The sequence below is a fragment of the Harpegnathos saltator genome, unplaced genomic scaffold (assembly GCF_003227715.2).
Source record: "Harpegnathos saltator strain DR-91 unplaced genomic scaffold, Hsal_v8.6 scaffold701, whole genome shotgun sequence".
Lineage (NCBI taxonomy): Eukaryota > Metazoa > Arthropoda > Insecta > Hymenoptera > Formicidae > Harpegnathos > Harpegnathos saltator.
The window spans coordinates 156757-168722 of NW_020230540.1; the positions used below are offsets into that span (position 1 = coordinate 156757).

General features: G+C 40.6%; 3 protein-coding genes across 9 annotated transcripts; all 3 read right to left on the reverse strand.

Annotated features, from left to right (window-relative positions):
- Positions 1-97: 97 nt before the first annotated feature.
- Positions 98-1740, reverse strand: LOC105185883 (putative mediator of RNA polymerase II transcription subunit 26). Of its 7 annotated transcripts, none has more exons than XM_025305601.1 (4): positions 1640-1740; positions 940-1114; positions 648-862; positions 98-568 (listed from the first exon to the last, which is right to left on the reverse strand). In XM_025305601.1, the coding sequence occupies exons 2-4, from the start codon at positions 1050-1052 to the stop codon at positions 192-194; spliced, it is 705 nt and encodes a 234-aa protein (XP_025161386.1). In that variant the 5' UTR covers positions 1053-1114; positions 1640-1740; the 3' UTR covers positions 98-191. The 7 variants fall into 7 exon arrangements, with proteins under 7 accessions (XP_025161386.1, XP_025161381.1, XP_025161384.1 ...); XM_025305596.1 differs by lacking the exon at positions 1640-1740 and adding an exon at positions 1196-1424; XM_025305599.1 differs by lacking the exon at positions 1640-1740 and adding an exon at positions 1240-1423.
- A 3600-nt stretch (positions 1741-5340) lies between these two features.
- Positions 5341-5847, reverse strand: LOC112590057 (uncharacterized). Its single transcript, XM_025305586.1, has one exon. The coding sequence runs from the start codon at positions 5845-5847 to the stop codon at positions 5341-5343; it is 507 nt and encodes a 168-aa protein (XP_025161371.1).
- A 93-nt stretch (positions 5848-5940) lies between these two features.
- LOC112590058 (uncharacterized) lies at positions 5941-6486 on the reverse strand. The gene has a single exon (XM_025305587.1). The coding sequence runs from the start codon at positions 6484-6486 to the stop codon at positions 5941-5943; it is 546 nt and encodes a 181-aa protein (XP_025161372.1).
- Positions 6487-11966: the final 5480 nt, after the last annotated feature.

Genomic DNA, 11966 nt, shown 5'->3' on the forward strand with positions numbered 1-11966 from the left:
TTTCGTACAATATATAGGTTACAATATTAAAACATTATATTAACATGATATAATCAAATAATAATACTTAAAATATCATTAATCATAATAATTATACAAAAAACATTAAAACATCACTTTTTGACATACTTTTCAGTTATTATCGATAATAGTTCCATCATGCATTCAAGATGCTTCTCAACGGGCACAGATTATAGGGCAAAGGAGATAGCACTCATAATCAGATTAATATTACTGTTATTACTAATATTACTATTATTATCAGATACAATAGTGTTGCTAGGATTTAACAGGCCCTTGCTGAGTTTAGCTGTCATAGAAGACAGAGCACTTGTTTGAAGTAGAATTGCCTGAGTTAAGGCATCATCATCCTTCTTCTTTGCAGCAAAATTGTTAGACGGGAGAACAATGCATTTTCCTTCCGATCTGGCTTCTTTTATTTCCTTTAAAATAGATTCAGATCTCTGAGCCGAGCTCAGAGTTGAGAACATTGACGCTCCCATTGCTGTAGCTGCAAATAATCGTCTATTTGAGCTTCGACTATCAGACGTATCAGATTCAACATCTTCTGTTGAAACAATCATACATGATCAACAATTGATGTTAATTTCACTTCACAGTATTATGAAAAAATTGTCTGTACATACTTTCAACAAACAAGTCGTTATCACTGCTCCACGCACTAGACGATGATAACCCTGGAGTTTGAGGTGACGTAGATGACCTGATGAATACAGGTGGTGACGGTGAAGAAGAGAACCGGATAGATATAAGTGAGGATTTGTCAGCTTCAGATTTGAGCCTCACAGCTGCAGCATTCTGAGTTTTTGGCAAAATATTTGTATTGTAACTACTTGATGTTCTGGAAAACAGATTTAAACATATAACTCAGTTTTGTCAACATATACTTGTACTATACACATGAAACAAAACACATACTTGCGTACAACAATATGATCCGCTAGGAATATGCACTCCTCATACAACGGCCATGTGGATATATATGGTGCTGTTGCTCCTTGACCTGATTTTCCTTTTAGAGAGGCCAACATTTTTCGCCTCTCTCTGCCAAAGCGTTGACGAAGTTTGTAAAATATTTTGGAAGCCTCTGATCCTAAAATCCAAGAAATATCAACCTGCTGACAAGGCAATCTAACTTAATCTAACCTCTTAGATAGAAATTCGTGATGATCACGTTTTATCATAACGTGATGTCATGCTATGAATCCAATTTGATACCATTTTATAGATCATTACGTGATTAATATAATATGAGAACAAGATGTATGCTCATATGCAAAACGGTTTGCACACTTTTTATCGAGTGAAATTGCTGCGCATCCAGCTGTCAAATATGAGAGCTACTGCTGACATATATGTGCGGTATTCGGTCCTAACAAGAGACGAAAGTGACAGTACACGGTGACCGTAAATATATTGCGTGTTATTAATAAAGATAAAAAAAATAAAGATAATAAAGATAAAGATTAGATTATATACGACGTTGCATGTATAAATTTTCTTTTAATTTATTTTAACGTATAATTATAAGTAGTAGTATAATCTAAGAAGCAAATTTACAAGCGGGATAATGAAAATAATTTAATAATTCAAAGTTTTTCCGGCGGTGCAGCCTTACATCGGTCTTTCGGTTTTAGCTCTTTCGGCTGAAACTTCTGTTCGCGTGGAGCATCGCGGCGACAACTATGAACGATGTCTTCAATTTCTGCGAGCGCAATTCTGCGATTGAAAAGTATATATTTTAAGACGACTTTAAGAAGAGTATTCATATCGTGATTAGTCAATTTCTTACTGCTTACGTTTTACTGCATACTCGTACTGTCATAGAATGGATCTCCGATTTCAACGCTACCGTTTGGCTCCGGACAACGTAATCTCGGTTTTGCTCGTCTTTCGTTTTGATAATGTTGCGCTCTTCAACATTATATTCATTTTACTGGACTTAGGTTTCTCCAACTGTGATTTATTTTTGTGATTTGTTAGATAGATAGATAGATAGATAGATAGATGAATGGATAGATGGATAGATAGATAGATAAATAGATTCAATAAATACGTACCATTTTCTGGAGAAGTTTTATAAGAGTTTGACGAGAGGTAGAAGAACGAGAAGTAAAATGACGGCAGGTTTGTGTGCATTTTTCCAAAAATTTTGAAAATTTATAATTTTATCGATGGATTTTGCCTTATTCATCTTCCTTTCACACTACACTCATTCTGTTCATTCAATCTCATCATTCATTCACCGAGGATTGTCCATATCGCATTCATATAACATTTATACATCATAATACATTCTCGGAGGTGCACTTAATAACGAGTGACACCTCCGTTGTTGTCAATCACACTATTCAATCTTTGGGGCATGGATCTTATTAAATTTTGAAATAATTCCGGCCTGGTACGAAAACGTTCCCATTGAGTCAAAACATTGTTCGAGAATTTCACGTGAACGTGTGGTTAGTGGATCCCATTCTTGGACTATCATGCCCCAAAGATTTTCAATGACATTCAGGTCGGGCGATTTTGCTGGCCACTCCAACGTCCTGATATTGGGTCCTTGATGATTGGCAGCCAGCCAATCGCGGACAACCCTCGCTGTATGCACTCCAGAGTTGTCTTGAACAAAGTTGACGAATGGTATGTCATTAAAAGTTTCCGCAATATATGGAATCATCACATTAGCTAATATGTTGATGTATTCCTCGCTGTTCATGCGGGACGTGGTACGTACCAATGGTCCAAGACCACGCGAGGAAATACATCCCCAAAAAGCCAAGGTAATGCGTCCACATTTTTGACGGAAACGTACATTTTGATGATCATACCTCGTCCCCGTTGTTCTCCACAACGTCATTCGTCCAGATTCATCCGTGCAAAAAGTTTTTTCATCTGAAAAAATCGTATCCATCCATTCATTCTCCCATGCCAAATGATATAAGGCAAAACCCATCCTTTGCTCCATGTGTCGTGGAGTTACATTTTCCCTTTCCGCAGGACGACAAGACTTATAACCATTTTCTTTTAATCTGCGTCCTATTGTTGTTCTCGATATGTTTAAGTTTAACCTTTCTTTAATTTCGCGAGTTAATCGAAAGCCGTTTTCTCTAATAAAATCAATTATGTTATTATCTTCTTCCTCCGTCGTTTTCCTCCTTCTCCCGTGTTAAATGTTAGGCTGGATGTGCCCTTCCGCCTCATATTGTTGCAATATGTTGTAGACTGTGCGTCTCTACAATAGAATGCACTAATTTAATTGTCAAAATATGAATTTTTATAAATCTTATCTTTCCATATTCTTTTTACAAGTATGCCTAAGAATAATGTATATTTCTTATTATATCTTACTTTTACCATATTTTAAGCATTTAAGCGTATTATTTTCGCGTATAATAATAAAAGTACTATTAACTATAATTACATAACATTATAAACTTACACAGATATTCAATAATCCTGCGATTCTCGTAGGCGAAAGACCTGCATTTGCATACGCCAGTATTTGGCTTCTTTTCATCTCCGATAATGGAGCAGGCATTTTATTTCGTTTTTATAACGATAGCGTGATAGACCTTTGAGTTGTGTAATTGTGAAAAAAAAAAAAGTATCATGAATAATTTCACAACTTAAAGTCTATCAATGCTGTATGCACTCCAGAATTGTTTTGAACAAATTGACGATTGGTATGTCATTAAAAGTTTAAATTAAAAGTTAAAATTATACACCTCGTACGCTGTATAATTTTAACTTTTAATTTAAACTTTTAATTTTTAATTTAAAAAAATTTCTTTAACTTTTTTTATTTTTTTTATTAGTACATTCTATTGTAGAGACGCACAGTCTACAACATATGACATATCAGTCTACAACATGCGACAATATGAGGCGAAAGGGCACATCCTGACATTCAATACGGGAAGAGGAAAATGACGGAGGAAGTAGATAATAACATAATTCATTCTATTAGAGAAAATAGCTTTCCATCAATTCGCGATATTATATTTAGAACAACAATAGGACGCAGACTAAAAAAAAAACGTGGAAATCGGAGATCCATTCTATGGCAGTACGGGTATGCAGTAAAACGTAAGCAGTAAGAAATTGACTAATTACAGTATGATTACTCTTCTTAAAGTGGCCTTAAAATAAACACTTTTCAATCGCAGAATTGCGCTCGCAGAAATTGAAGACATCGTTCATAGTTGTCGCTCAAGACCGATGTAACTCCTTTCTTGCACCACCGAAAGAACTTTAAATTATTAAATTATTTTCATTATCCCGCTTGTAAATTTGCTTCTTAGATTATACTATTGTACAAAAACTCTTGGAATTCCACCACCGTGACTTCTCCCGGATTGCGCTTCGTAATACTCTAAATAATGGGTCATATCGTGCTAATCACGACGTCTAAATTGTAATGTAAATATCAATGTCCCAAATTCAAATGGTATTCTTTCACCAACCTGATATCTTATATCTATTTCGATCGTGCGGAAACATGTTAACCGCAATGGAATATAATTCGGTGGTGTGAAATGCTTCACCATGTTACGGCTGTAGGCATATTTATTACCATTGTATTCGATGGGGGCTATACGGAGAAGAGGAGAATACACGTCTCCCGTTATATAGGACTCGCAAATGTCGCAATAAACAAAGAGTTTATCGGGTATACCCCGCACCATACTAGCTGGTTCGTCGGACATAAGTTCACGTTTCGACGTAATGAAAGAGTAAAACCTTCCTTCTCCAACTTTCTGGGGCGTCACATTAGGATCAGTATTGGGATGGTATGCAATACGACCCTGCATAATTTTTGACAAATTGAGATGAATGAATTCCTCGTTCGGTCTATACAAATCGAAGCCAAGTATACGAGCCACCTTGTCGGAAAACTTCACGAAATGAAGACTATTGCATTCTTTAATATCACATGTGCAGTACACCGTTACTTTACCACCGTGATAAGGATCCTGACGCCAGGCAATGTGCGTTTTGAGTAATGAGCTAGCGTTGTTTAAAGACTGTAACAATTCGTTCACTGTGGTGTAAACACCGGAGGTTATGCGGGTAAACCCAAATTTGGGTAGATGATCGTCACCTTTTATGATGACTGATTTGGTGTTTTTGGTATTAATATTTTCTCGCGGCAATGAAATGAATACGAGTTCTGTATCTTTCTCGGGGCACACATGTAAAAAACTAAAGGGGTATTGAATTTCGGTAAGCGCTACTTCCCATAAGCCAGTCAGCTTCACTTCTTGAGGCAATTCCGTAATAAATGAAGTAGTTGTGTTTTCGGGATAGTGTCGCATACTGCTATTGCTCGGTAGTATCATGAGAAACTGGTTTTCCCCCATCATGGTTTGGAAGCAGTTTTATATTCGAAGCAGCTATCCAGGAATTGAATTTAGAAGGGTAACCCCGCCAGCTGACGAAAAATTCTTTATTAGCTCCTCGTCCTCTGCGTCGTATCACCTTATCCACGATCAATTCTTCTTCTTGTAAGTTTTTGTTTACCCCGGTTAGTTCTTGCTCGTAAAATATCCCATCGATCACTTCACCTGACAGATCACTCAATTCGTACACACAGGGGTTTCGCCACTCGAGAATACGGTGAATACGAAATATTTCTTCCGTCCAGTTCGCCTCATATCCTTTCTCAAAGACTCCTTTCGCTCTACTGACGCGCACTAGTGTACCCACTTTATATTTAGCTCCTCGTCTATGATTTCTTCGATCGAGTTTATCGAGATGATGGTATCGCTGCTGCATATGTTCACGAGCGATGCGTGCATTTTCCAACATGACGCTTGCCGGTTCCATTTTAATGGTTGAATGTCGTGTGTGATTGTAAGCGTGCACGATGCTTTGCAAAACATCTATATAGCGATGTGTATTTTTGTGTGTAAAATAGCGTCATAAACGTTCTTTGAGCGTTCTGTTGAAGCGTTCGATCACCGCTGCTTTGACATCCGGATTTCGTACCGTGCGAAAACTTATGTTCTTTTCCTTCAGAAATTTTTGAAATGTTTGCCTGATGAATTCTTTACCCTTGTCACTCTGCAACCACACCGGTACTCTCCCTCTGCTTCTTGAGAGCACGCGACGAAAAGCTTCCGTCACACTGTCCGAAGTCTTACTTTGTATTGGTTCTACCCAGACAAATTTGCTAAACACATCGATGATTGTCAACAAGTAACAATAGTCCTCATTGTAATTTCGGAGATTAGCGAGTTCAACCAAATCAGCCTCCCACAGATCGTCGATATTCGTGACGTTGTAATGCAAGCGCGGGAATTTATACCGTGCCGGTCGATGAAGTGTGTATGCATCCTGTGTCTGAAGCCAACGAATAATTTCTTCACGCGTGGAGCCAGGTCCTGCTGCTCGCGAAAGATTTTTTATTGTAGAGTATCCCGCATAGTGTGCAGGATCGTAGTAGAATTTTGCGAGGTCAGTCATTCCAGTGTGTTCCAATTGATCAAACGTCTTTTACCCGCTGATTTAGAAGCGTTGTCGTTCACTCGTGTTTTACGCCTATGTTGATCGGAAGTTATAAATGTCGCGTGTACGCGCTCTGTGTCGCGTTCTTCAGCGAGAGACGTGTCTCCGATAGTACGTTTGCGCGTTCGTTCTTTCGTTGGTGGAAGCCGATATGCATAGCTATTAGTCGGCGAAGAAGCTATACCCAATTCTAACGGGTTCCAATCTATCACGCGTCTTTTACTCGTTGGTTTAGAAGTGTCTCCGCTCATTCGTGTTTTATTTCTATTCTCATTGGTTGTTACAAACAGAGACCGTCCATCCTCGTGATCTTTTTCCTCAAACGACGTCTGGGCAATCTTACGTTTAGACCAAAGCTGCTCGTTAGGTGATGGGAGCGGTGTGCTGCTACCTCTCGGAAGAGTTTCTCTCAATCTCGTGGAAAGATCACTTTCGTCCATGACTTCTTCCAGTAATTCTCGATTTCCTACAAATTCCGGAGGAGTATCCACTTCACGCAAAAGGCGTGCAAACTGTACTCTCGCTACTGCTCTGGTGGTTTTTCGTTCACGAGCCGCGTCGTTTAAGAGGTCGATGATATTCGATCCTCTCAGAATTCTATCATCTATTGTTACGACTCCTTGTCTGTCCCAGCTTAATCGACCGGGTACCGCCGCATCACACAAATGTGCCAACAGCTTGCGCGCTTTAGCTCGGTAACTCTTTGGCACTTTATTCAATATTCTCCCGATACTTTTCTGTTCGTTGGTGCGGTGGTGACGACTACGTGTATCGGCTCGTACGTGTTGAGAAACGTTCAACGTTCGACGTACTCCGGTCTCTATATTGGGAATATCTTCATTTGCATCTATACCTGTGTTTTCTTCTACCGCGTTTCCGTCAGCGTATTCGTCATCTTCACGAAGGGTATTTTCCCCTTCCCCAACGTTTTCATCGTCGACCGCACCACCAACATCGAGTTTCTCTTCTTTTTTTCCGTGCAATCGACGTTTTTCCCGCTCTCGAAAAAAGTACAGATATCGCTGAAGCACCTCTCTATACAATCTCCATTTTTCCCGCGCTCCTCCGAGGACCGGAGAGTTGAGAATTCTATGCATCTCTGCGTCGAGACGTGACAGGACGGAACTCGGAGTACGCACCGTATTTTCATTCTCTACCGATGCTATGTTCAATCCAGTTGTGGGTTTATCTGTCAAAACAGAGGGAATCGTAGTCGAGGAAGACGCCAACGACGACGACGACAGCGAGGTCGGCGATGTATGAGTCTGCTGCTGTAATCTCTCAAGATTATCCGTAGAAATCAGTACCATCTTCTTGGCTCTTTCCATGGTTCAAGCGCGAACAGTCTTAATTATCAATAATTTTGGATAATATAGCACCGAGTATAGGGCCAATCAGATAAGATAGAAATCCTCCACGCTGTACTATCACTTTCCGTTTACCTCTTCAATCGGCACGGTTATTAGCGATATGACGTAGCGTTGCTTTGTAACGTGATAGACGATTTTTTTTCCTTCTGCCGAGTGGTACGTTATCTTTGAGCGTGTTGAAGGCGCACTCGCAAATGCATTTGATGAAATCAGGGTCAGCTCCTCGCAAAAAGGCAGCGCGTTGTTTCTCCGTCAAGTAGCACAACGCCTTCAGGAGAGAGATGTTTTTCGCACCGATCGTTTTGCCAGACTTACTATTTTATCATTCTTTTTCGCAACCGTTCTGCTACCACCACCTATTGTTATTGCGACGACAAGACTGTCACAGGATAAGCATATGCACGGGTTTTATACGTAACTTCTGGTGGATCCTCGTTGAACGTAAACATAGTGCGTGGTATCGGTGGGGAGGATACATGTACGAAACCGATACTCATCCGGAGTAGATTGTTTCAGATCGAGCAACAGATATCCATGTGGAAACGATGTAGCGTCATAGTAAGCTTCTTCCAAAAACTTTGAATCTTCCGGATATCTACCTGCCTGGCCAAGTGGCGTATTTGAGCACGATCACGGGGGTTTTTGAACACCACGATGTAATTCGTATTGAGAGAAATATCTCGTTGCCCTCGTCCTTGATGAAATAGATTTTGCGAAATGAGTATAACACTAAGGTTTTTGTGATGACTCCCCTTTGTGAACAGATCGACAATTACTTCGCACGATGACGATTCCCTCATGAGATCGTCTATTATCACCAATTTCGCGACAAGAGGGTCGTTTGAATAATCATCCGCGCGCGGTAAGCCTTCTCGAAATTCTATCATACAACGGCCTGATTTCGTCACTTCTTGCTGTAATTGACGGTAAGTCTCTTGCCACTCGGCATAATAGAATAGGATCCTGTCGAAACGGGTACCCGCCATTGCAAGTAAATAACGAAGAAAAGTCTTTACGAAAACCGTTTTCCCACAGCCCGTAGGACCGCAAACGATAGATGTCCAAGGATGTTTCCAGCGAACGTCCATTTTGCTAAATGATTGATTCTGCTAGTGAAGCTACATAAATACTGAAGAAAAGAAGAAACGGTGATGGTCTTATAACCCCGCGCCGAGGAGTTTTCCATAACGGGACCACTAGCTCATATCCCTGTGTACGCAATATACAGATAAGTCATTATTGAGAGAAAACAGTCGTATATTTTTACACAGAATACTTAACACTATATTTACATTTATACATTTTCTTATTCTCTAGAAATAAGTGTTCAGATTCGAAAGAGGAGAAGGATCAACCGACTACTCTCTTACGACGCCACGTAGCCATATGGCAGAGAGTGTCCTGTGTTATTGTCGAATCTACGTTTTAGCAGCACAGACTTGCATGATTTGCTCTCGTCTCTCGTTACGACGTCGTGAAATGCGGTACGCCGAATCGCTCTAAAACGTAAATTTATCGATGTTTTCCGCGAATCCTCCTCCCTCTCATCATCTTTCTCGTTTTCGGTTATTTCTCCGGCTATTAATAAATTTTTTATACTGCTAAAGTTAATATATTTTGAATTTTCGAAGTTTAGGGTTATCCCCTTTACTTTACAAACTTCGTGAGTTCTACCTTGCGGAGTACGTACAACGTAGGAGTAAAATTTTGGGCCTCCGGATATAAAGGTCTCTATGTAACTACCTTGACCATGGTTCTCAAGCTCATCCGTCATATCACCCAAAAAATTACCCGTACGCGGTTCGTACTCATTGGGGTCACCGGTGCTCACATATATACAGGAATCGGTGTCATAATATAATACACGGCGGTCTAATTTTTCTAAATATTCGTATAATTTTAGTCGTGCCTGCGCCGTCGTGTAAGCCGCTATTACTACATTCGTCATCGAAGAAGGTACGAGCGCCTCTTGTCGCAGTCGCCACGTGACGTTGATCACGTCGTCGTTTACAGGCAAAATATTTATTATTTCATGCTCGGGACTTGTGAGCAAAGATAATAAATGTTCTCGCGTTCTAACAATCTCTGTATTCGGTAGATTAGAACGTTGACCGAATTTTCCCTAGAAGGAATTCAGACACAACTTTGCAACCGAGCGTAGACCGGGATTCCGCGCTATATTACACTTATCGAGAACAACCCCCTCAATTTCTTTATACTCCCTTAAATAATTTTCTTTTGCGTTCTCGTCGTTATCCTCGCATTCGTTCGGCCAACCGCTGGCCTCCTACTTAAGCTGTAGGAAACAATTAATATATTCGGCAAACAATCCGCTCTGCCGTGTACTAGGATCGTATCGTGAGATTTTATAATTCCATATTTCGCTCACAGATGTCACACGATAGCCTTTCTCAATGGCTTTTCGTAGTTCGCAAGAGACCCAAGTGCCTTCGAATTCACGATCGGCTGGATTCTCATGTGTACACGCTATTTGAAAGAATGTTTCACAGCAGCTGCGACAGAGTGCGAACAATAATTTACCTTGCGTGCGAAACGGTAGTACGGGGTGAAAGAGTTCACGTGGTGCGAGTACTCTGCATTGTACGAGTCCTTCCACCGTAGTAAAGTTAAAATCAGGAGCCACACCGATTAAGTTGGAACACTCTTCACCCACGTAAACTTCCGGATATCCGATCGGAAAAACGCCTGTCTTCAGCACATAGGGGTATAGAGAGCATACGTCAACGTAACGTATCTTCTCATCCCCCGTAACTTCGTACTGCGTGACGATATTCCCTGTGAATGCGACCCCCGAAGAATGCGTCGCGAGGATCGAGGGGCATGGTTCGTAGCATTGGGTGATTTTCTACAAAATCACGCATCTCCTGATTCTCACGCAGCTCTCGATTGAAGACGCATTCCCATTTCTCCGTAAGGAAATATCCCTGTTTTTGAAGACGACTTGACGTTGAGAGTGTGCGTTCGTAGCGTGCGTCGATCGTATCCGCGTGTACACTGGTCTATCGCGGTTCACTCGAAAGCATGCAGGACATCCATGCCAAAAGCACTCGTGAAATTGTAGAACATGTCTTCGCGGTGGATTTTCCGACTTGTAATAGCCGTCAACTAATGTACCATCTGATAAACGTTGTTCCCGTCCTCTACCAGCATGAATTATAATGCGCCCGAATTCGCGTTCCTTCCACAGCAACCATTGAAGAGCTTTATCCGATTGATTATTACCGCGTCTGTAATACCCCCGTCGGAATGATACCTATCTCTTTCTCATGCAAAAAGTTTTTCCGGAAAACTCGCATACAAGTGGAAGCGATGGTTGTACATTCTTCGAAGGGACATACTTTTCCCCGTTCCAAAAAAATTTCACGAAAGCCGAGACATGCTCGACGAAGAATATCCACGTCGTTGCGACAATAGACCAATATCTCTCGTTGAAAATCGAACTCGACGTTTTCACTAACCATCTCCGCATGCCAGGCTAAAAACTCTTCACGTTCATCCGGTTTCATCGTATCTGGTGAGAAATACCGAATATCAGGTAATGAATCGGTGTAATATTGGTTTTCGACGGTATTAAACAAATGAGGGAATAATCCTTTGCCTGAAATACCCTTCAACCCGAAAGCTTTTGGCAACATTGACAATCGCATCGGCATATAATTAATGCTGTCTATGAATTTAGTTTGACCAACGGTTAATAGTATAATTTTCGTACCGTTTAAAATAAGTTTTGGCTCAACGTAATTGTTACTTTCGACCAGGTAGCGGAGAATAAATTGAGAGTCGAACGTGCTAGCGTTATATGCTATGCAAATGATCTGTTTGAAGCTCTTCGTTGGTCTCGTAACAAAATCGACAAATTGCTTCACCGGATCATTGCGAAATATTAATTCACGCACGCCACACCAACGACAACGCACCGTCATGTCGTCTATCTCCATACAGGAATCACATATTTGCTGTGCGACACAAAGTGTAACCACGTGCGTTTTAACATTTTCGCTGCCTTCGACCACATCATCCTGCCGTGTCTCAAAATCATAAAACACA

Excerpts from the sequence above, each read along its gene's own strand:
- LOC105185883 (XM_025305596.1), bottom strand. Across the intron at positions 863-939 it reads GATCATATTGTTGTACGCAA|AACATCAAGTAGTTACAATA; the intron begins GTATGTGTTTTG and ends TCTGTTTTCCAG. Across the intron at positions 569-647 it reads TAACGACTTGTTTGTTGAAA|AAGATGTTGAATCTGATACG; the intron begins GTATGTACAGAC and ends TTGTTTCAACAG.
- LOC112590057 (XM_025305586.1), bottom strand. The coding sequence starts at position 5,847 with ATGGAACCGGCAAGCGTCATGTTGGAAAATGCACGCATCGCTCGTGAA.
- LOC112590058 (XM_025305587.1), bottom strand. The coding sequence starts at position 6,486 with ATGACTGACCTCGCAAAATTCTACTACGATCCTGCACACTATGCGGGA.